This window comes from Peromyscus leucopus, chromosome 15 (assembly GCF_004664715.2).
Source record: "Peromyscus leucopus breed LL Stock chromosome 15, UCI_PerLeu_2.1, whole genome shotgun sequence".
Classification (NCBI taxonomy): Eukaryota; Metazoa; Chordata; class Mammalia; order Rodentia; family Cricetidae; genus Peromyscus; species Peromyscus leucopus.
In genome coordinates this window covers 23,173,522-23,199,459 of record NC_051076.1, presented here as the reverse complement: position 1 = coordinate 23,199,459, position 25,938 = coordinate 23,173,522, and the positions used below count along the sequence as shown (strand labels likewise).

Below are 25,938 nucleotides of genomic sequence, written 5' to 3'. Positions count from 1 at the left end.
TGGTTAATTATCAGAGGACTTTTTTATTTTCTGCTGCTACAAATAAAATAGACTAAAATAAACCCTGCCCTGCATTCACATAATAACGTGCTCTTAAGCATAGTCTGTCTTATCTTTGCCAATAGAAGATGGAGAGAAGTATCTAAGGGAATCTTTCTACACTATTAGATGGAGAGGGATTGGAGTTCAGACTCGGAGATGGGCAACTTCAAGACCCATTTATGCAGGGACCCACATCCCTCTCTCTCTCCTCTAAGGACATTGTCTACACACAACACTCAGAGACTGAGAACGTGGCCTCTGGGGCCAGACTTACTTCGTGTGCATCATGCCTCTGCTACTCCCCGGACAGTGGCCAGCATGCAGCCATGAGCCATTTCATCAGCTTCCACCCCCTCTTGCCTGGCTGTCCCAACTTTCCTTCTGCTCCCTGGGAGAAAAGCACACCTCTCTACCTCTGGTCCGCAGGATGTGCTGCCCCACCCCCAACAGCCCCAGTGCTCACAGCTGCTTCACTGACCAGAACATTTACACCTGAACTTGGTGCAGCCCCAATGTAGGAGAGATGCAGTTCATAGCTCTATGGGTCTGTCCTCTGCGTCAATGAGAGGGACTGATGATGAGCCATGATGTTTCTGGACTTTTCCCAGTACTGCCAGCCTGTTTCACAGATGGTCTGTCTCACTCTTACTGCAACCCCTTTCTCGGTCACTGTGTCTCATATCAGAGAACTATCTAAAATGACCAGGGAGCTCTTTCTTTATAATTCGCCCAATATTATGCTGTTCGCCACACTTTCGTCCCGTGACCCTTTCTGTCACTGAGGACTCAACTGAGCACTGTTAATTACTGTATTTCTACCCTGCTGCCACCTTCATTTCACTCTTATAGTAAGAATGGAATTTTTCCATTACTGTGACAAAATACCCAAGATAATCAACTTAAAAGGAGGAAATATTTGCTTTGGTGCTTGGCTTTGGAGGTTTCAGTTGCATGGTGGATTAGCCCAGTTACTTTGGGGCATTTGATGAGGCAATGCATTGTGGTAGGATGTGAGCTAGAACAAGATCCTCACCTCCTAGTAGTCAGGGAGTGAGAGAGAGGAAGGGAAGGGGCTGAGGGCTAGCATCCCTTCAGAAGCATGCCCTCAGTTTTGTCTAAAGTTTCCATGGGACTACAACCAGACGCCGCCTCAGCCACCTGATGCTCAGCAGACACATGCAGGGATAACACAGTCCCTAATAACAGGAGTCAACCTTCACAGCTTGCCTTTGAGCAAGCCAGCACTCAGGGCAGAGTTCTGGGGAAGGTGTTAGCTGGGTGTGTCAAATACTGGCTTGAAAATGGTAAAAAGGACTCTGCTCAGAAGTGAAGGGTAGATATATGGAATACCTGTGTTTTTTTTTCCTGTTGTTTTATTCTTCTGTAGGTATGGGAACTTGAGACTGGCCTCCAAATATACCAGATTCTGGACCCCCATGGCTTCAATATCGAACTAACCTGTGCAGCTATTGATGAGAGTGGATTTCTTTTTGCCACAGGAGCATATAATGGTGAGACGAGTGTTCAGAATGTGACATCTCCACCCTGGTGTCCTGAGAATTTGTTTAGGAGTCCCTAAGTTTAGGGGGTTTGAGGGTAAATGTGAACCCGGCTGACATATAGACAGTCCAGAGAGATAGCTATGCCTGGGTAAATATCAAGAGTCTTATTTCCTGGCCACTAATGTCTGGATAGTGATATGATAGACAAACCAGTAACTTGCATTCTGTTTACATGACTGCTGCAGCTATGTGCAAAAGCCTTCACATAATGCTACAGATGTATGAAAATACCATAATGAAACCCACCACTTTGTGTGCAAACTTCTAAAAAAAAAAGCCATAGAAACACAAACCAAAGCCTCAAATCATTAAGCACTGATACACTGGCACACAGAGTATCACCTACATTTTCGTGTGTCTGGCTACTTACAATGAGCTAATACATTAGGGAAAGCTACTTTACACTGTAGTTAGAAATGAAAAGACTTTTACAGGTACCACTGCATTTCAGCTTTTGGTGGAAAATAGCTGCATTGTGCTGACTCATTTTATCGGATGCCTTTTATGTGCTGTTAGCTAAGAGGCAGTCATTAGACTTGGGATCTCTTGCTGCTGCTATTGCTGTGTGTGTGTGTGTGTGTGTGTGTGTGTGTGTGTGTGTGTGTGTGCTGAGAATTGAACCTGGGGCTTTATACATGGTACCCATACATTCTACCTCTGAGCTACATTCCCAACCCCTAAAATATTTTTACTCATAGTATATTTGGGAACCACACAAAATATTCATCTAGCTTTGGTGCAGAATGCCTAGAGTTCTTCTGTAGTGGATATACGTCTATCCCTAGGCTCTATGATGGTACATCAAACTTGGGGGACTTTTGGGCTTGGATGTGACTGTGTTTCATATATCTTCCTCTGTGGAGCACTTGTGGGAACTAGAAAGCTGCACACTGCCTCACCTTCCCACCACATCTTGTTCTGAACACCTACCAAAGATCTCCTTGCTCTAGATGGAGTGACCAACTGTATGCACTATGCAGAATCTATTCATTCTGGGGGTATATTTGATAACTAAATACTTCCCCACAAACCAGGTGATGGGATGAGCGGGCACCCAATGTGAAAGTTGGATATGTTAAAATGTGAACAGAGGATAACCAGCAGGAATGCAATCATGAGTGCAGGATTAAGGTGAGGGAATGCATTGGCACACAATGCACAGAGACACAGTGTTCCTCCCTAAGGAGCAGTGCAGAGGCATGCAGCCTCGCCATGCCACAGGCACTCATCACATCCATATAAAAGTTACCAGTCCTTTTAGTCCATATATTGTTACTTACAAGTGTTCATTGCATTGAGTGGTTGTTCTGGTTTGAGGTCTCTGGTTTTTGCTACATCGTCAATACTGGCCCCTCACTGGGGCTCCTTTTGCACATCCTGTTGCTGTCCTGTGCCATGGAGGTCCTGTAACTTTGGGTCTGCAGGATGGGCCCCTTCATGTGCTCCAGCAGATCATAGATGGGGTGGATGATGGGAGGGGCCAACTCAGTTCTGGTTGGATGGGCCAACCTCAATCTCAGGGTGATTTGTGGGTTGGTCAGCCCACCAGCTCTCCTTCATCCTCAGCACCAGAGTGAGCTCTCCAGCATTGCCCCCAGCTAGTTCACCATATGTAGTAAGCAGCAAAGGGTTGGACTGATTCTTCTGGACTCACATAGCTCTTACCACTGTACAACATATACTGGGTAGTTCTTGCCACTGCAGGCAGGGTATCCAGGGTATAATTAATGTCTGGTGTTGGTAATGAGCAAATAATGATGGTGGTAGCCTGGCAGAGGGGCATGCAGTCAAATCATTGTGTGTCTAGCAGTACTGGTGTTGAGGACTGAGACGTGGAGATGGGATGCTGGGTTTATGGGAGAAGCGGGGATTTGAGTAGAGAGCTACACACTGCCCCACTTTCCCACCTCACCTTATTCTGAATGTTTACAAAAGATCTGCTTGCTCTAGGACAGAGAGTATGACCAACTGCATTCATTACCTAGAATATATTTATTCTGGGGTAGATTTTCAAATAAATACTTCCTCACAAGCTAGTTGATGGAATGAGTAGACATGAGTTTTCAGGCATAAAGATTAAGTGACTGCTAGGCCCCACCTCCTAAAGGTTCCATAAATAGTGTCAAGATGGAAACCAAACCTTCAACACTCAGGCCTTGGGGGAACATTTATCCAAACCAAAGCAGACATCCACCCTGGGCTGCTCACTTCTTTGATCAGCCTGTGGCAAATCAATCATGTAGGGCTACGGGGGGGAAACTCAGCTGCCAGTGTCCCCTGAGTTAAGAGCCAGGCTGTCTGCCTGCCATCTTACCTACAAAGCCCTTTCTCCATGCCCTCAGGAACAGCTAAGATCTGGGACTTTGGCAGTGGGCAGGAGATGAAAATGCTGACTGAAGGGAAAGACTGGGTAGAGGACGAACACGGGCTGCTGCGCCTGTTTTTCCTCAAGGCCCAGGTGAAGCACCAGCATCTTGTCCTTGCCTTGGAGCGCAATGGGACTGTCAAGCTGATCCAGGTTTGAATCTCACTTCCACACTTATTCTGCAGACGGTCTCCTTGAGGGAAATCCAGTGGTGATCCTCATTTCTCTGCCTCGCTCTGTGTCCCGCTCTTTCTCTGTTTCCATCTCTGTCTCTATATCTCTCTGCCTCTCTGTGTCTCTGTCTACCCCCACCTCTCTCTCATATTATGGTTTCAAGTAGCCCAGACTGACATTAAACTCTTGATTCTCCTGCCTCTACCTCCCTAGTGCATACACATCACCACACCCACTTGCTCAATTTATGTGATACTGGGAGTTGAGTGTAGGGTTTTAATCATATTAAGCAAGTAATCTACCAAATGAACTACATCTCCAGCTCTGCTTAAATCCTTTTGGCAGTCAGTTGAGGGTAGTGCTTAGCCACCAACTTTCCTGTGATGCTTATAACCAACTTTGCTCAAGTCCAAGCAAATGGCAGAAAGCTCAGCTGCCCAGGCCCAGCATCCTACGCATCACATTCTTGCTTTAGCATCATTCAGGATCCCTTAAAATGGGTGTCAGAAAGGTTGGACTGACATACATCTTCCACTGCTAACATTGCCCACTCCCTGCCTCGGCAATAATTCTCTGCTCCTCCAGAAGGCTCCCCAGCAGATTTTGTCCGTTATGGCCTTTAAAGCATTCAAAGATGCTCAAGTCACTTTTTCCATTCCTCACCAAAATGACTTGTTTATTTTAAGGTTAATGGTGCAATCTGCTCAGGGTTGTTTGAGGAGGTTGGAGATAGGCTAATTTATTTTCCCTGTGAATCTATTACCACCTAGGAATACTAATGCCTTCTTCAAATTTAAAAAGAAGCCAACATCATTTATCCTGCCTGTGTGGCCCTCACCCAGTCAGCTAGACCTCAAGGACTAACATTGCCTTTGTTGTTCTCCTCTGGAAGCTAGGACCGGAAAATAAGTCTTGAATAGGATTTCAGTGATGAAGTACAAACATCGACTGGGATGACTAATCTTTTTAGCTGAGAGAAAGGAAGGAGCATCTTCCACAGCTGGTAGATTCTTCCCTTGTTGTCTGCATACTTCAAAATGTGGCTGTAGAGGAAAGCCTTGGCAGCCCACATAAAACACAATGTCACTCACCTTCTGGAAGTTGCTGTAATCAATCATCGGAATGTCAGTAATCATAGATGCTCACTGTATTTGAAGGGCTGCAAAATGAACCCTGATTCTGGGTTTGGGATGCAGCTAGGTTGGTAGAGTGCTTGCCTTAAGCATGCATGCAGCTCTAGGTTTGATTTATAACATCACATGAACTGGGTATGATGGCACACACATCCTTGCACTTGGGATGTAGAAGCAGAAGATCAGAAGTTCAAGGTCTGACTGGGATATATGGGACCACCATATATCAAAAACGTCTTGAGTTCTGCCCTAGCCACTTCCACTTCAATTATTCTGGTCCTCTGTAAAGAACATTAGTCTAACCTTGGTAAGAATTGAACACCTCATTTTGTATCTGCATTCTTGCCCTGCCTGTAGTAGATATTCATTAAAGGTTGAAAGACTAAATTATTAAGAAATTTCTTGTAAAGCAGACAGTAGTAAATATATGAGGGGTATTTGGGGACTTTTAACACCTCCTATTTCACATTGAAGAACTGGCAACATACTACGCAAAGCAGATCAGAATTCCAGTGAAAGGGGAGACTGGAAGAGGACCACTAAGTCTACTGCTTCCTTCAGCCTCAGGATTTCTCACAGCTAACTGGAATCTCATCCTGGAGACTTATATCATGAGAGGCCACAGGATCCAAGCCCAGGCCAAACAACAGTTTTGAATCCTTGCTTTGTTGGAACCCCAAATCCCACGGATTGGTCACCAAAATTCTTCTTGACCCAATAAATGCTGACCAAAGAATTCTCCCCCATACACACAGAGACAAAGAGAGACAGAGAGACAGAGACAGAGAGAAACAGAGAGAGAGGAGATAAGAAAAATGGAAGCCTCAGAGCCGCACCTAGAATCCATTAAATGATGGCAGAGCTTTTATCTATTCACTAGTTGAAGAAAAAGGCCAAAGAAAATAGGAACCTCCCACCCACACCCAACTTAGATCACACTAGAACTAGGGATGCAGACACTGTCTTTCACTCCCCCAGCAGCCGTCTCTGCTCCACCACAGCCACGTTTCATTCTAGAAGGATCCCTAGTCTGTTAGCAAAAGGACCAGCCTTAAAATTTCGGGCTGTTATGCTCATACAAAAGTAAAATATGAACAATATCACTAACAATAGCAATTTAGAAAACAGAGCCATGTAGGATAAAGGATCATAATACAAAAGAAAATAAAAATGTAAGGTGCACCCCTCTCATCTCACATTCATGTGTGAATGTGATTGAGGGATGCTGTCTCAGTAAACAAGGTGGGAGAGCAATCAAAGATGATTCCTGACATTAACCTTGGGCTTCTACATGCTCATACACACATGGACACAAGCGTGCACACATACAAGCACAACATACACACGAAAATAGAAGAAATAAATAGATGAAAGGAGAAAGGCAACATCTTATTGTCTTGGTAAGGCTTTCTATTGCCTTGATAAAACACTTGGAAAAGAATCAACTTGAGGAAGAAAGGATTTATTCTATTTTAACTGTCTGTAGTCCATCATTGAAGGAAGTAAAGACAGGAACTCAAAGCATGAACTGATGCCGTGGCCATGGGAAAGTGCTGCTGACTGCCTTGCTCCTCATGGCTTGCTCAGCCTGATTTTTTTTAGCACCCATGAACACCAGCCCAGGGGTGGCACCACTCACGGTGTGTTTGGTCTTCCCCACATCAATCATCAGTAAAGAAAATGCCCTGCAGGCATGCCCACTGGTCAATCTGGTAGGGGCATTTTCTCAATGAAGTTTCCTCTTCTAAAAGGACTCCAGCTTGTGTCAATTTGACATAAAGCTAACCAACAGATATAGAGGTGGCTTAAGGCATGTACCTGTAGAGATAATAAGACTTCCATGACTAACAGCAGATTCGGGTTTCTGGTTACGATAAGGAATGAGAAGCAAATAAAATTATGTTTTGAGTAAAAAGGCAATGCTTGAGAGTTGATGATGTAGGATGATGGGGTACTAGTCTGTGTTTGCTTTATTTAAGAACAGCTCAAAGGAAATAATTCATTGAACTTTTTTTTTCACTTACTAAATTTCTTCTGCACAAGGGAAAAGAGGATGATCTCTTCCTTGCGGTGATATGGGAGCTACCTGATGCCATGCCTTACCTACAGTATGGGAGCCATATTGTACACCTGAAAATGTCAACGAAAGAGAGGGTGATGGCCATTCCTTTCCCAGATGTTGAGTTAATCGTCCAGAAAAGCTTTGTTCAACAAACTAATGTATGTTGTTTCTTTTTACAAAATACTTTCACTGACAGTTCCATACAATGTATTTTAATCATATTCACCCCAACTCCTCTTCTTAACTCCTTCTGGATCCACTCCTACCTTCCTATCCCTTAACTTTGTGTCTTTTTTTTTTTTAATTTAATAACTCATAGACTCCCAATCTGTGTTGTTCATGTACCTTTGGCTATGGGGCCATCTGCTGAAGCATGGTTGACATACTAGGAACCACACCCTTAAAGAAAATTGATCCCCCCCCCTCTTCCTGAGAATCTGTCAACTGTCCATTGATCCTTAATGGTGGGGGGGGGGCTTGTAAAGCACTCAATCCCTCTCCCACTCAGATTGGAGACTGAGCTGATCTTGTGTGGGCAACACCAGCTACCCTGAGTCCATGAGAGCAGTGGTACTGTCATGTCCAGAGGACACTTTCACTCCTGCCCTCCCTCATCTTTGGCCCTTATAATCTTTCTGCCTCCTTTCCCACAATGGTTCCCGAGCTTTGGAAAGGGGCTCTGAGATAGATGGCTAGGCACTCCATAGTCACCTACTCTCTGCAGTTTGACTAGTTGTTGACTAAGTGCCACTGTAACACAAATTGCTAAACGGTCTTATTAATAGAAAATCCAGATCCAGATATTGGGGTGAAAGTTGAAAGACCAGAGAAACTGAACAAGCCAGCCACATTCTTACCTCTATGAAACCCTCAGCCTCAAGAGAGTGAGTTCCTGTTTATTCATGCCTTATATACCTTTCTGTGCCCTGCCATCTTCCTTCCTTCCTAGTGCTGGGATTAAAGGCATGTGCCACCATGCCTGGCTCTGTTCCCAGTGTGGTCTTGAACTCACAGAGATCTGGATGGATCTCTGCCTCCCGAGTGCTAGGATGAAAGGCATGTGCTACCACTGCCTGACCTCTATATTTAATATAGTGGCTGGCTTTGTCCTCTGATCTCCAGGCAAGCTTTACTTGTTAGAGCACAAATAAAATACCGCCACATACTATCCACTGCACAAAGAAACTTTGCTGATGAGGTCTGAGGGCTGCACCAATCTGCGTGTAAGAAGATGTGAATTTAGAGGGCAGTTTGATGTTATCACTATTTAGCACAATAATAGTTACAGGTTCAACCCCCAGGGCCCTTGAACTCTCCAATCATACATGGGTTTTCTCCTGTGGAGTGGCCTTAAAAGTTGAGTTCTTTAATTTTTAACTTTTTACCTTTTGTCATTGAGAATTAAAAACATATACGAAACCACAAAAAATAGCACTTCTAGGCATTAAATTTGTTTTGTTTATAGCAAGGTTTCTTCATTCTTCATACACTCACCATCTATGGATATTAAAATGGATCTTTAACATCATAGTGTCTTTTCAGCCTTAACTATTTCAGTATATATTTCTAGGCATTAATTATTTTTAAAATAGCAATAACATTGTTTTATAGACATGTTTAACATGAAACATATAGAGATATCTAATATAAGATTACAAAATTTTTATATACTATACTATACTATTATATTATACTGTATTGTATTGTATTTATTATATCATATCATATCATATCATATTATTATAATGCATTTAGTCTTCAAGCCAGAGTTCCAATTTTCCTCAAAACTTCTTGATCTTTGTTTCAGCCAGGGCCACACAAGATCCATTTGATTGACAGATATATTAAATAGCTTTTAAAGTATAAATTTCTTTTCCTTCCTATGAATCTGTGTACTTAAGAAACTGGACATTATCATGTCCTACTCTGGAGTCTGTCTGTTGTACTCTACTGATGTCATGTAAGATCTTCCACACTTGCTGTGATCTGGGAGTTAAAAATGGTGAATTGTACACAAATTCAGCGCATTTCCTTTTTCCAGCCACATTGCTTCATAAATTTTACTTTTAAACAATTTTTATACAGCACGTATGTTCACACCTATGATCACCACAGTCAAGAGGCTGAAGCCTCAGGACTGCCATGAAATCCAGGCCAAACTAGCATACAGAGGGAGACACTCTTAAAATTTTTTTAATGATAATTGATATCTATTCTTTATATAAAATAATAGATTTTATAATGAGAACTTTATTTATTTAAGTACACCACATATTTGAACATATCCACTCCCCACTGCTTTTTCCCCTTTCCCTTTCTATTGGTTTCCTCCTCTTCATATCTTTTACTTCCATGATATATGTGTACACATATTAAATATATTACATAAATATATATTGCATATATTTGTGTACAGTACACAGATTTTTAGACAATTTCATTGGGCTAAATAATAGCATTTTCAATGGATATGACTAGGAAAGTTTTATCAGAAAATATATCACTCCTAACACTGATATTCCCAGTTCAAAGTTTAGAGTAACTGGCTTTTGCTACTTTTGTTTTATTTGATAACTCTTTTTCTGACAAATTCTTACATGTTTTAGCTGATCTTTATTTAATACACCTATGCAATATCTAGACTATCTTTTATTATGTTCTTGTATAGTATAGTTGCAGGAAAATAATAAAACCATCAGCAAGACGGTTGATGACACGGTTAAGATTTTCCTTCCTTTACTGTGCTTTTTGGGCTCAGGGTACATGTGACTTGGAATGTACCATAAAACTAGGTGCTTGGAAAGTACTTGAGACAATTCCTGTGCTACCAAGTCTGCATCCAGTTAGATGTACTTGTTGCACTTTTAATTTATCATTTATTAAATGATTATTTATTGATGTATGTGTATATATCTGTGTGTGGGCAGCTGTGGAGGTCAGAGAACAACTTTCGGTAGTCACGACTTTCCTTCCACCATGTAGGTCCCAGGAATTAAACTCAGGTCATTGATCAACTGAGGCATATTACTGGCCCTCATTTACTGGTTTTTTATTGTTTTTTCTTGTATTATGCAAAACATGCAACAGTTATAAAATAAAATCTACACAACCATTTCTATTCTGAGACACACACACAAAAAAGCCTATCCTAATTTTTTTCTTTCCCTACTACTTTGTTCTGTTACAGACCTGAATAGTTAAATTTTTGTTTCTAAGTTGCCAGTTTATGTCTGTGGTGTTATTTTTTAAGATTGTAATAAACAGTCATACTTAGTTCTCTCCCATTCTTTCTTAAGGAAAGAACAGAATGCTATACATATTTATGACTCTTCATTTAGCTCATTTAATAATATATCCTGAAAATAATTATGAGCTTCATATAGAAATCTTCAATTTTTCCTTTTCTAAAATTGATAACACACGCCGGACGGTGTTGGCGCACGTCTTTAATCCCAGCACTCGGGAGGCAGAGCCAGGCAGATCTCTGTGAGTTCGAGGCCAGCCTGGGCCACAGAGTGAGTTCCAGGAAAGGCGCAAAGCTACACAAAGAAACCCTGTCTCGACAAACCAAAAAAAAAAAAAAAATTGATAACACACCACACACACACACACACACACACACACACACACACACACACAATATAATCTATCACCTCAACCAGTTTACAGTGTGCATTTGGAGGCCTTAACTATTTAAATTGTTTTACAGCCACCTACCATCTCCAGGCATTTTTAAACTAAACGAATAAAAAGTTGGTTCTTTGAAAAGATAAAGATACACAAACCCCTAACTAGATTATCCAAAAGAAAGTGAGAGAAGAGCTAAATTAATAAAATTAGAACTGAACAGGGGATATTATAACAGACCTCAAAAAACTCAGAGGTTCATTAAGGAATGTTTTTAAAACATGTATTTCAAAAAAAGCTGGAAGATCTTTTTTTTTAATGAGTAAATACTAGACATGTGCCCTACCAAAATTAAATCAAGATGACCTACACAGATCCATAATTGGCAGTGAGATTAGAAAAGCCCAGGACTAGGTGGATTTACTGCTGAATTTTATTAAACCTTTAAGCACAAGCTAATATTAATATACAAATCCTTCCACAAAATTGATAGGAAAGGAACAAGTCAGAACTTATTCTATGAAGCCAGTATCACCCTGATACCAACATCAGATCACAGAAACAGAAAACCTTTGTCCAATTCCCTGACAAATGTAGTTGCAAAGATTCTTGTAAATCACATTGAAGAACAGATGGAGACAGTTATACACCATGACCAAGCTGGCTTCACAGCAGGGATACAAGGCTGATTCAATACACAAGTTAGTATGCACATGTAAAACAACACATAAATAAACTTAGGATAGAAATAAAATGATTCATACCAATAGACACAGAAAAGGCCTTTGAAAAGTCCAATAAACGCTTCATGATAAAAGCCCTGAATAAAACGAGTAATAGATGTAATATATTTCATAATGAACACTATGTCAAGTGGAGAAAGCCTAAAAAACATTTCTCTAAAATCAGGAGTGAGGCAAAAAAAAAATGCCTACTCTCATACCAACATTATTAAAAAAAAAAAAGTCATTGAAGTCTTGGAGTGTTGTGGGAATATCTCTGGAATAAGCAGTCTACACCAATGAGTGTAGAAGAGAGCCAAAGCGAGTGTAGCTCCTGCAAGGCTTTGATCCTAGGCCCAGTTTCTATTCTCACTTTATCCTCTAAAACCATAGGTGGGAAAGGCAAGAAAGCAGATTTTAAAGAAGCTACATGGCAGTCAGCAGATTCTTAAGGGCAAAACCCCATTGTTCCAACTATTTCTCCAGATCATTCTGTTTCAGGTAGCAAGTGAAGTCATACTTGGCAATTAGGCAGTACACACAGAGTTTTAAGTAAATCACTGTAGAAGACACACGTACTCACAGATAAGCAATGGAGAAACTGGGCATGTTCATCACCCAGGGTTGTCTCTTCAACAGAGGAATTGAATACCTGTTTTCCACCCAGAAGGCTGGGAGTGGATGTTGTTAATGACATGGTGACCTTTCCTATCTGTAGAGCCAGACCTCACTCCAACTCCCCAGAATGCTTATCCAAGACTCCCTATCCCTAGACCTTTATTTTTTAGCTTTGTTTCTCAGTCAATAGAACCCATCTTTAGGGGAGATGTCACATGTACTTTATAGCCTGCTGACCTATACGCTATCTCTGTCAGGGACCACATCAGATCCTAGGTCCTTACACTATAGAAACCATCTTCATGGTCACATGAACTTTGAGTTGAGTTTTGATGTAATTATGCCTCCTTGTGAACCAGGGATTGTATTACATCAGAAAACCACCTGGTGTTAGGCTCCAGAAGTTTCAACCCAACATTGGCTAAGTCATGCTTCTTCCTCACTCATTCCTTCTTGTCTCACTGAGTTCATTTCCCTGTTTGTTATAGAGCTTCCAGGGACCCCCACAAATCACTAAAAAATGAATAAATCAGTATCTAATAATTGGTCATTTCTACATTATTCTACTTCAATGAAAATAAGGCAAAAAAAGGAAAGAAAAGAAAGACAAAATGGAATGGAAGTAAAATACCTTCCATTTGCAGATGACATGGAAGATATTACCAGAAATCTCTGGCCTAGGGAAACACTTTCAGCAAAGCAGCAGGGTACAAAATCAACATAAAGCCTTCTACATAGTGATAATCAATCTGTTGACAAAGAAATCAGAGAAATATTCCAATTCACAGTAGATTTTAAAAAGTACTCAGAGACATATTATATGGAATTATCAAAGAATTACTTAAAGTATTTTTAAAATACCCAGAAATGACCAAGGAAGTGAAAGGTATCTACAACAAAAACTTTAAAACATTGAAGTAAATTGATAAACCTAGACAGAAAGATTTCCCATGTTTATGGACTGGCAAAATCCATACTGTAAAAATACATATAAAACTAAAAGCAATGCATATTCAATATAATCTCCATCAAAATCCAAGTACATTATTCACAGAATTTTATAAAAATATGAAAATGTTCCTAAAATTCACATGAAAGCACAAAAGATCCTCCTGTTTTAATTAGGGTTTCTATTGTTGTGAAGAGGCACCATGAACACAGCACCTCTTATAAAGGAAAAATATTTGATTAGGGTGGCTCATATTTTCAGAGGTTTAGTCCATTATCATCAGGGTGTAATACACTGGCATGCAGGCAGACATGATGCTGTGGAGAAGGAGCTGAGAGTCCTACATCTTGATATACAGGCAACAGGAAGTGGTCTGAGATACTGGGTGAGCCTTGAGCATATATGACACCTCAAAGCCCGCCTCCACAGTTCCTCAATTCCTCCAGTGAGACCACACCTACTCCAACAAGGCCACACCTCCTAACAGTGCCACTCCCGTTGGGGGACATTTTCTTTCAAACCATCATGGATTCCCAAACAGCCAAAACAATGCTAAGCAGAAAGAGCAATGCTGGAAGCATCAAACACTTGATCTCAAATTATACTACAATGTTGTTGTTTGCTTTTGGGTTTTTTTTGCTCTTTGGGGGGCCTACCACCCAGCTCCCAAATAAATACACACAGAGATGTATTCTTATGTATGAATGCCTGGCCTTAGCTTGGCTTGTTTCTTACCAGTTTTTCTTAACTTTAAATTATCCTGTCTATCTTTGGCCTCAGATCTTTTATCTTTCTCTATCTTGTATGCCTTTTTTTTTTCACTTCTTACTGTCTGACTGGGTGGCTGGGTGGCTGGCCCCTGAAGTCTTCCTCATTCCCCTCTTGTTCCTTGCTCTTTCTCCCTTTCTCCCAGATTTCTCTTTCTAAGTATTCTCTCTGCCTGGCAGCTCCAGCTATCCTTTCTTCTGCCTTGCTATTGGCCATTCAGCTCTTTATTAGTCCATCAGGTATTTTAGACAGGCAAAGTAACACAGCTTCACAGAGTTAAACAAATGTAACATAAAAGAATGCAACACATCTTTGCATCATTAAACAAATGTTCCACAGCATACACAAATGTAACACATTTTAAAATAATATTCTACAATACTACAAAGTCATAGTATCAAGAAGGGAATGGAACTAGCATGAAACATGTAGACCAATGGTCATAGGACCCAGAGATCTATGCAGCTATACTTACCCAATTTTTTTACAAAGGTGCCAAAAACACATATTGGGGAAAAGCCAGCCTGTTCGAATTGTGCTGGGAAACTTAATAGCTACATGAAGAAGAATGAAATTAGATCCATATCTCTCACCTTGCAAAAAAATCAAATGAAATACGGATCAAAAGTTTGAATATAAAATAAGAAATTATGAAACTAGTAGAGGAAAACAAATCCTGTGAAGTTTTCCTATATATTGACAAATCTCCTACATGGCAATTGTATAATTTTGCATTTTCATTACTACATAAGAGAGTGCATATTCCCCCACAGTCTTATCAAGCATTAAAAAACAATTTATATGGAAAAACACTTAATTTGGCATATTTTAGTGGCATTTTTGGTAAACTGTGAGTTTACTTTGCTGTTTATTCATGGGGTATTTGCTCTATCCTCTGTTCATTCATGAGGTACTTGTTATATCCTCTGCTTATTCATTGAACATTTGTTATATCCCCTGTTCATTCAAGGAGCATTTGTTACATCCTCTGTTCATTCAAGGGGCGTTTGTTATGTCCTCTATTTAAACCTGTTATCATTCCCTTTTTACATTGAACTTTTCCCATATATTAGGAACATGTATGTGTAAATCTTATTAGAAGGATTCACTTTTTCTGCCCAGTTAATGTATCATTATAGACCTTTTTGTTTTTTGGATTGATGTGTGTGTGTGTGTGTGTGTGTGTGTGTGTGTGTGTGTGTGTGTGTGTGTATTTGTTTTGCTTGGGTTTTCATCTGTTGTTTTGAGAAAGTGTTTCATTGTGCATCTCAAACTGCTCTTCCTCCCTTGATCTACCTAGAGCTCAATCACAGGCACAGTCCACCATGCCCATCTCTCATACACTTTAACTAGGTTTTTCAAAGTCAGCTCACCAAACTGCATCTTTTCTTTTCATGGGTTTGGATCTTTGCTTCTCACAGTGCTTGGGAAGCACCATTTGGTTAATCATGAATGTACCTGTTACCGTTACCTTGTTGTTCTAAAATACAAACAAGGAGCAGACATTGTCAGACTTTTTTCTTTCAGGATATTCTCTAAATTCCAAAATTGTAAGCAACCTAAAAGGAGGAGGCACCCTCATTTCCCAAAACACAGGAAAATAAATGTCTCTCCCAATCCTGGTCAGTTGGTAACTAGCAAGGGGAGACTTCTCCTGATCCTGGTGGGCTGGTAGCTAATGAGGGATTTCAGGGGTCTCAGTGCAGTCAGTCTCTGAATGGCGGTTTGTAATCCTGGCATTCAAGCTGAAACATCAGGGTCAGGAGTTTGAGACAAACCTGGTATTCTCTTCATCAATAGTTTATTATAAAATATTTGAAAAAATTATAAACACATATAAATGTCTCCCCTTAAATGTAACTACTATTTTGCAATGTTTACTTTATTATGGATCTATTTGTGTATCTACCCTCTACCAACCCTCAAGTTCACCTTATTTTAAAAAAATGTATTTCAGAGTATATTTCAGAAGTAGAAGCTGTAAATAGATGCTGCCTTGAATGCTTCAGTATATGAATCAGTAACTGGAGTCCACTGCTGCTTTACAGAGTTGTTTTTAGTGGAATTATTGAGGATTAGAAAGGAGAATTAGCAAGATACAATTGTAGTATTCAATGAACTTGATGAGAACTTTGTACAACCCAAATCTCTGTCAAGACAGAGACTATGACCATCACCTCAGGCACCCGCCATGTCAATACTTACCTGGTTCTCTTCAGCATAAATTTGTTGTCCACGTGTAACAACGGTGGCTCCTATTGTATTTGTATGTTGTTGCCCTCATTTAGCACAATGTTTCTGAGATATGACCATGTCATGATACATGTCAGCCCCATATCCCTTTACTACCACAGACTTGTTTAAAGATGCTTGAAATGTATGTGACCACTAAAACATGCATAACCACTAGGGCTCAGAGACTGTTCCAAATATTTCAGAAGTATCTATACATATTAAAATAGACACGTTGATAGAAATTGTCTTCAGAAAGTTATTTCTGTAACATGCTTGCAGGCACATATATACTTCATATGAGGATGAAGTACCAAGGTGTTTGGTTGAGAGTTAGGGCAGGGAAATAAGGAAGATATCATTTGTTTGCTATTGGCTTGTTTGATGCTTGTTCTTCAAAACATTTAGGCCTTTTGATTGTTCCAAATGTGTCTTCATTAACTTTATTAATATACTTTAATATTAGCTTGAAGTACCCCAGCTTCTCAGCCTTTTCAGAGACAAAATGGTCAGATACCAAAGCCTTCAAGAGGACTGCAGGTTATAGAAGGACCAGTGATATAACTGTAATGTAACTCACAAGAAAATGACAGGGCTTGTCTTACAGAATTTGAAAACGGTCTATCAGATCACTTTAATATAGAAAAGGTACTGTTTATCGCATATTGAAGCAAATGTTGCCATAGCACTGACTTGAATTGCATTGGTAGTTTCAATAAAAAGGTTTTATTGTTAGATTAAAGGGCTTTGAAATTAATACATACAATTCTTAACACTTCAGAGATGGAGTCGAGCCTACCTCTTCCAACTCTATTTGTCCTTGGAACTAGGTTTGGACATACGTATTCACTGTATCTGAAACATTGTATATAGTCAATAACCGCAGAAAGGTGAGTGCACAGTGAGTTGGCACCAAGGCACTTGTCAAGTAATTGCACAAGTGACAAAGAATTGAAAAATGATCACTTTAACTCAGATGATAAATTAGTGAAGTACAGAAGTGGGGCTGGAGAAATGACTACATGGATAAAGTGTTTGCTACACAAGTCTTACACATGTCCCCAACACAGTATTTTGAGATTGCTCAGAAATTAACACATCATCTAGGTACTTTAAATTCTCATACACATCTCAGATCACAGACACCATCTTTAATTTTGTATTCTAAGAACCTAAGATGCTCAACAAATATCTGAGGCAGGATAACTGCAAAGAAGCACATGTAACAATACATAGAAAAAAAAACTTCTATAAAGTTCTGTGCATTAGAAACTGGATAGGTGGACTAGCCAAGTGAAAGGCTAGCATGTCTGTGGTGCTAATGTGCACTGTTTTTTTTTTTTTTCGAAGAAGACTGAAGGGAACATTTAAAAAAAATGGAAATAGTCTAATGGGTGGTAAAGCAGAATAAGTCAAAGCTAAATCAAAAGGGGCCAGAATTAAAGATAATGTTTTTGTTGTTTCAGTGAATTACTCAAGCTAAATTTTCTAATGCTAAAGGCAGTGGGGGGGTGGTAATAAATTTCTTGCTCAATGACTTTGAACATACTATGACACTGTTTTAAGTTGATTACAATTACACTGTGCATGTATAGCATTTTAATTAGGCTGACTTTGCATTCCCACCAGTCTACATCTGTGTCCTTTGTTTTTAGAATCCTGCTGTCGATGTTGAGGTCAACTGCATTGATTTGTTTCAAACAGAGGGATATAATTTGATAGCATGTGGAACCTTAAATGGCATGATTATCTTATGGAATTTTATAACAGCTTCTGTTAAAGAAATGTAAGTGTTATCTTTGCCCTAAATAATAGGAGTTTAACTGCATAAGCATCTAAATAGCAAGTAATACCTTCAAGCAAGGATTTTCTTGGAGGTTATCTTCATAAGTACATTATGTGCTGAGAGTCTAAATTCCATAATTACACAAAAAAACCTTAAATATTCATATATCCGAAAGACTTCTCCTTTACATAAATATATGGTCTTTTCATGTTTAAATTTACTCCTTCAACAAATGGTTTTAATTTTTTTTATTTTATTTACCTGTGTGTATGTGGGTGTTTTGCCTGGTAGCAGGCAGAGACCAGAAGAAGACACTGAACACTTTGATGCTGGTGTTACAGTTGTGAGTCAGGCTGTGGATACTAGGAATCAAACCTGGGTCTTCTAGAAGAACAGCCAGTATTCTCAACCACTGAACCATCTCTCTATCCCCAACAAATATTTGAAATCTGTAATAACTTGACACACTAATATCCACAAGCTTTCAAGTACACATTTCCAATCATCTCTTAGCATTTCCCTTCAGATCACTACCTATTCACATCAAGCTGCACAATTCCTGACCTGCCCCTCTGTAGCTTGAGTTTTCCTGCCTTGCCCACAGTCAGGACAAATCTCTGTCACCCGCCAGTCCCACAGCCGCTCAGACCCAACCAAGTAAACACAGAGACTTATATTGCTTACAAACTGTATGGCCGTGGCAGGCTTCTTGCTAACTGTTCTTATAGCTTAAATTAATTCATTTCCATAAATCTATATCTTAAAGTAATCCATTTCTACAAATCTATACCTCGCCACGTGGCTGGTGGCTTATCGGCGTCTTCACATGCTGCTGGTCATGGCGGCGGCTGCAGCCAGTCCTTCTGCCTTCCTGTCCTTTTATTTCTCCTCTCTGTTAGTCCCGCCTATCCTTCCTGCCTAGCCACAGCCGATCAGGTTTTATTTATTGATCAATCAGAACAACTTGACATACAGACCATCCCCCAGCACAGCCAAGTGCAGACCATCTCAAACACCTGCACTCAGGCCCATGGTCCTAATCATCCTCTATATGGACCTGCTGGGTAACGCCACAAAGAACCCAAGAAGGGCTCCCACAGGACATACAGATCATCCCACAGCACCCCTCCATCAAACTTCTCCTCCCTCTCTATTCCTACTACCACCAACATCTACTCACTTGCCAGAGACAAACGATGATAGGCATTCTAGAAGCCTTTTCTTTCTCATTCACATCAGAGTATCCAATTTATTACATGATGACTCTAGCAAGGACCAATGTCGCAGGTGCATCCCGGATCTCAGCCAGTTCTGTTGAGATGTTCTGAATCATGACTGGAGTGTTTACTCTCCCCAGTTAACCATCTCTAAGTGTTCTTGCCATTTGTTTAAAGGAACTAGCATAATGTGTTATCTGTATGGCTGAACTGTAAATAATAAACTTTCTTGACTTGTGTTCTTGGAGGCGTGTACTGGGACCTTGTAGGGACACCCTCTGTCAAGGGGGCTTGTAAAATTAATTGCAGATACAAAATGGACAACAATCCTAATAAGCCAAAATAAAATCAAGTCTATCTTGGAGAAAAGGGGAGCAGGATGGAAAAAAAGGAAAAAGAGGACAGCACATAAGAACTCTCTACCTCTGGTCAGAGGGCATTATCTACTACTGGTCTACCTGGACCACACCCCTTTTCATCAAAAGTTGGCTCCACCCTAATGCTCAGTGCCTACCCTTGGGCTTTTCTTCTGCACTGTGTGCTTGTCATTTGATACCTATGTCTGCACACACTGGACAGTTCCTCACATTCTTATTAACAGCTCTCACACCGAAGGTGGCAGTTTCTGTCTGACTCACTGCTGAGAAGGAAAAGAAGATAGATGAAAAAGATCAGTGGTGATGCCACCATGAAAGGAGGGGGCAGCTGTCCTGAGCTATTTCCAATTTCAAGGTAGCAATCCTTCTTACTTAAGAACCAGGCATTTTGCCAAGGGATGCATGCAAAGCTAGTACTCAATAAAAGAAAGCAACTCTGGTGGATTATACGTCATGTCCGTTTTCCGAAGGCAGATGATTATTTTAAAACAGTAGGGTCCTGGGAGATAATTCAGTGGGGAAAGGACTTTACTGCAAACACAAGGACCTCAGTGTGATCCCTGAAACTAAGTATAAAAAGCCAGGTGTTGTGACACAGATTTATAACCTCAGCACTGCAGAAGTAGTGACAGGTGGATCCCTGGAGCTTGCTAGCAACCAGCCAGCCAAGCCTACTCAACAAGTTCTAGGTCAGTGAGAGATCCTACCTCAAAAACAATAGGTCCTGTACCAGGGGAGCAACACAGAGGTCATTCTTTGGTCACTACACATCTATATACACACATATTTAGAATCACTGGAGTCTTTTGGAAAAGAAAGACACAACATCCCAAAACTGTGTAAGGTAATATATTCCCAGCTTTATCAGTTATAAAACTAAAAATTATTCCTATATTTGTGATGGAGGTCCTTTCCACTATTTTATTTATTAGTTAACTTTATATGTATAGGTGTTTTGTCTGCATGTATATCTGTGCACCACCTGCATGTCTAGTGTCTAGAGAGGCCAGAAGAGGGTGTCAGATCCCCTGGAACTAGAGTTACAGACAGTTGTGAGCTGCCGTGTGTGTGTGTGTGTGTGTGTGTGTGTGTGTGTGTGTGTGTGCTTGAACCCAGGTCCACCAGTACTCAACCATTGAGACATCTCTCCAACCTGCCATTTCTTAATATACCTCATTTTGTCTGACTCCTTCCCCAGTCATAGAGAAAGAACCCTTCTCTCTCGAGAACACCATGATTTGGGGGTTCAAACTTAATAATGTTTCTTGCTAGTTAATAATCTGTTTCATAACTGATTGATGATCAAATATATCTAAAACCATTGAGCTTAAAAAAGTCATCATCCAATTTACAAGCTTCTTGTTTGGTCTTAGTCCCATCCGTACAAGACTCCTGCACCATTGTGTTAGTCTCCTTCCTGCTGCTGTGACAAATCCCTAAGATAATAAGAAAAAAAGTTTGTTTGGGCTCATGACTTCAGAGGTTCAAGTGATCTACAGACCCTGTTGCTTTGGGCCTGTGAGAAGTTATCACATCAGCGAAGTGATGAATGATAGAGCTTTTCATAGTGAGAAAGTTTTTTTTTTTTTTTTTAAAAAAAGGAAGAGGGTGCCTGATCTCTCTCAAGGATCTGCTTTCCAAAGAACTAAAAAACCTTCCACTACACCCCACCCTTAAAAGCTCAACACCTCCCAAGGGCACCGATCTGGGGAGCAAGCCTTTAAAATATAGGTCCTTGGAGGATGATTCAGATCCACATTCTAGCAATCACTCATCAGCTCAAATTAGCAGGTGTCATTTCTCTTAAAGGAAAGGGGCATGTTCTAAGAGGTCAGTTTGCCCTAAGGGATGCAAAGTGATAGTTAAGAGATATAGCACAGAGTGTAGTATAGGTATTGAGAGACTATTGTTCTGGTCTCACGACACTACCTGCAAAGTCCCATGGGATCTGGGTCCATGGAAGACTAGAGCAACAGGAGCAGGGTAATCTCTGGATTATCTGCTCTTGTTCACTCAGTTTTAAGATCCTGGGGCAAGGCACCACATTTCACTCAAATCTATCCTTCCATACTTTCAGAGTAAAATTCTGCTATTTAAACTGTATGATACTTCCAGATAGTCCCTCTACAGGATGAGACACTCTGACCTATAAGTAGGAAATCTGTCCAGTTAACTGGATTAAATACTTGTAGATCATCTGATGATGACGTGGTTCTACAAAGCCTTGATAACAAAGGCATATTTGGACTTTCACTTCATGTGCAATGATAACATTTTAAGTAACTAGAGCTGCATGGGAATTATGCAATGTGAAGCGAGTTTCATAGTTCGTGCCATTTACTAGGCAAGGACACGCTTGTTTTCAGATACCGGCCTGAGGACTGCTTCTCTACGGACCCTGACTTGGACCCCAAACGCTTTCGGATTAATGACATAATGTTCCTTTTCCGACCTCCTGACTGTGTAAGGTAACTCAGAGATTCTTGTCCAGTAGGGTTATCTGGAACCCAGGTACGTAATGTGAGCTACCCACATGCCAGCATCCAAGAAAGGACAACTGAAGGAAAATGTGTGTTGAGCTGACTCCTTTGCTTCAACGTTCCTTACTGTCACAGTATTGTGACATATTGGTGGGGTAGACCCTTACCATGTCCTTTCATTGTGTGGACCCTTACCATGTCCTTTCATTGTGTGAACCCTTACCATGTCCTTTCATTGTGTGAACCCTTACCATGTCCCCACACTGTGTAGACCCTTACCATGTCCCCACACTGTGTAGACCCTTACCATGTCCCCTCACTGTGTAGACCCTTTTCATGTCCCCACACTGTGTAGACCCTTACCATGTCCCCACACTGTGTAGACCCTTACCATGTCCCCTCACGGTGTAGACCTTTACCATGTCCCCACACTGTGTAGATCCTTACCATGTCCTTTCATTGTGTGGACCCTCACCATGTGTCCTCACTGTGTAGACCCTTATCATGTCCCCTCATTGTGTAGACCCTCACCATGTGTCCTCACTGTGTAGACCCTCACCATGTGTCCTCACTGTGTAGACCCTTATCATGTCCCCTCATTGTGTAGACCCTCACCATGTGTCCTCACTGTGTAGACCCTTACCATGTGTCCTCACTGTGTAGACCCTTACCATGTCCCCTCACTGTGTAGACCCTCACAATGTGTCCTCACTGTGTAGACCCTTACCATGTCCCCTCACTGTGTAGACCCTCACCATGTGTCCTCACTGTGTAGACCCTTACCATGTCCCCTCAATGTGTAGACCCTTACCATGTCCCCTCACTGTATAGACCCTTAGTATGTCCCCTCACCATGTAGATCCTTAGCATGTCACCCTCACATGTGCCTTTACCACAGAAGTGGAAATGGGAAATGCTCATTGGCTCTTACTTTTAGCTAAACCTAACACAGTCACCAAAAATGTGTAGCCAGTTTAGGTCTTGGAGGGAACAGCTGGAAAAGGCATTGGAAATTTCATATACTATACAGTGTAACTGGGCAACCTCCATCCATTCCTTCAAGAGCAGAGGGTTGTTTGTTAAATTTCTAATAAGTATTTTTTCCTATTTTCTACTTATATTTGCTTTAGGAGTCTGTACTTTTAAGCAACAATGCTAAACAAATCTCTAGAGGGAAATTAAATGTTTCTGTGCTATAGTTAGGCTTCACTCTTTGGTGAGTCAGAACCTAGCACCTTCCCTATACATTTTCTTATAATTATATCAAAACTCTTTGAAGAATATCATCAGGGTCTGTTCTTTTTACATAAGCTACTTTTCAGCCTATGGCCACAAAGCATAGAAGAGACAGGATCAGCCCAAAAGAAACAACAATAACAAACGAACAAACAAACAAAAACAAGCAAGAAATTAGCCGGGTGTGTGTGCAGCTGCTGCCATCCACCCCTGCATTTCAGTTTCTGAACCTCAATAGTTCAATCTAGTGTTAACAATGAGCCAGGCCAGGCCTGTGTTTCCTAGACCCAGGCAGCAGTGATACCCATTCAATGCTGAGGCTCCCCAGCATTCTCTGTAACACCACACTAGTGAGCATTCATTGCACTGGATGTAAGGTGTAGCTCACGTCATGAGTGGGTGCGATATTCTCAGGGATGAGAAGGAAATAACCACCTGAAACTGGAACAGAGCACACTGAGTTCTGTGGACTGTCTGAATCTTCCAGCCTGTGTCTCCTCCATCCCTGAACAGGAGATCAAGTCAGGATTCCATCTGCTCATCAACCCAGTGTGACTCAAGCAAGGGTCCGCAGAGCAGCAAGGTGAGTGCAAGGTAGAGATGGCATCTTCCTGTTACAAGCAGCGGCTCAGAAACAGTGGCTCTCGGCCCCTGTGTGTACATCTATGATGTATGTACATCTATGTGTACATGCGACTTGTTTGTTTTCCCTCAAAATCAACAACTACTTGCCGGGCGGTGGTGGCGCACGCCTTTAATCCCAGCACTCGGGAGGCAGAGCCAGGTGGATCTCTGTGAGTTCGAGGCCAGCCTGGGCTACCAAGTGAGTTCCAGGAAAGGCACAAAGCTACACAGAGAAACCCTGTCTCGAAACCCGCCCCCCCCCCCAAAAAAAAAATCAACAACTACATTGTTTTTCTTCATTTATTTTCAAGGTCTTCACATGTGTGACCAACCGACACATGACCATTAATAAATAAGTGTATTAATAAGTTACACCTACTGTTTTTATGCTTATAAGATAACCCAGTGATGTTGAGCTTCTCTTCTCTGTTATCATATTTCACATACGGTGTAATCAGACCACAGCCCATAATATAATGCAGTGGTCTGCTGTCTTCTCAGTTCTGATTGTACATATTTTTGCAGAGTGCTTTTCTAATCAGGATTTTACTAAGTCGAGAGGTACTCATACAAGAGGTATTTTGAAAGAACTAGTGCGGTAGAAAGAAAAGAACACGGGTGGATAGAAAAGCCAGCAGAGCCACGCCTCAGTCCAAGCCCTCTGTACTCTGTCCGACTTCTAGCCTTGTCACTAAGACCGAGGTTCTGTTTCCTTGTGGGTAAGATTGGGAAAATAAAGACCCCTGGTGTGGCTGTCCATAGAATTAGAGACAATGCACACCAAGAGTTGGGCGTGTACCGGGGGCAGAATCACAGTCACTAGTGCAAGCCACCAGGAACTGCCATTGTTTTCTAGCTCTTCTATTTATGACTATGAAAATGTCTGCACTACATTGACATTAGTACTTAGGCATGTCAACGCAGCTCTGCAGAAGCTGCCCATCTACTAGGTCTCATCCCCTTGTAATGTCATAGAAATGTTTTCTCTCTCTTCTCCATTTAGGGAAGTAAACAAAGTATACATGACACGGAGGTCAAAGGTCAGTATCAGCGCTCTTCTTTAGAACCAAGCAGCTGAGTCTTTTTTTTTTTTTTTTTTTTTTTTTTGCCTTTATGACACTGGGGATCAAGCCTGGGACCTCACACATGCTGGGCAGGCACTCTACCATGGAGCTACAGCCCAGACCAGCTGCTTTGTGACAGTAACTTTGTATGATAGGATATTCCTGATGTGCTCTTTCTGTAACTGAGTATTGAAGTGTTTGGGGGTCTTGGTAGTGTAATGCTGTGACCCCTTAATACAGTTCCTCATGATGTGGTGACCCCCAACTGTAAAATTATTTTGTTGCTACTTTGTAACTGTAATTTTGCTACTCTTATGAATCATAATGTAAATATCCGATAGGCAAGATATCTGATATGTGACCCCCTAAGGTTGGACTAATGTGAAGAATATTAAAATGATGCCTTTTAAAGGGCTCAATGGGAGTAAGAGGGGATGAGAAAAGTAATACATAGTAAATATGACTAATATATATGCTATACATGAGTGAAATTGTCATAATAAAACCTGTTATTATTGACAGTTGATATATGCTAATTTTAAAAGGATAGTGTGTCCAGAAACATTCTCAAGATGAACAAAAACAAATGATGCTTTTTATGCTAATTCTAGATGTTTAAAATCCAAAGTATGACTGAACTTTTTAGTCTCCAATGCATTTTGCTAAAACTTATGCTAGACTTATAAAACATCCTAGATGTTTTAAAACTTTCATAAGGCTAAAGCCACCACATACAGAATCTTCTAGAGGCTTTTACATTAGGAGCCCAAATAAGCCTTTTAGATTTTTTTCAGTGATCCAGGATTCCATTCTACAAAGGCCTTTCTATTTTCTTCCCTGTGAATTCTCTAAAGAAAAAAAAAATTGAGACAATCCTGTATTTCTCTTCCCACCCATCTC

At 40.8% G+C, this 25,938-nt stretch overlaps 1 protein-coding gene across 1 annotated transcript in view; it reads left to right on the top strand.

Moving 5' to 3' along the window:
- The window catches only part of Wdr64 (WD repeat domain 64), a 105,287-nt gene that overhangs the window by 56,745 nt on the left and 22,604 nt on the right, over positions 1-25,938 (top strand). The window contains exons 13-19 of the mRNA XM_028865607.2: positions 1,430-1,553; positions 3,947-4,122; positions 7,320-7,496; positions 17,910-18,040; positions 22,001-22,102; positions 23,864-23,933; positions 24,978-25,014. Coding sequence (XP_028721440.1) covers positions 1,430-1,553; positions 3,947-4,122; positions 7,320-7,496; positions 17,910-18,040; positions 22,001-22,102; positions 23,864-23,933; positions 24,978-25,014 — 817 coding nt within the window. The remainder of the gene's footprint in view (positions 1-1,429; positions 1,554-3,946; positions 4,123-7,319; positions 7,497-17,909; positions 18,041-22,000; positions 22,103-23,863; positions 23,934-24,977; positions 25,015-25,938) is intronic.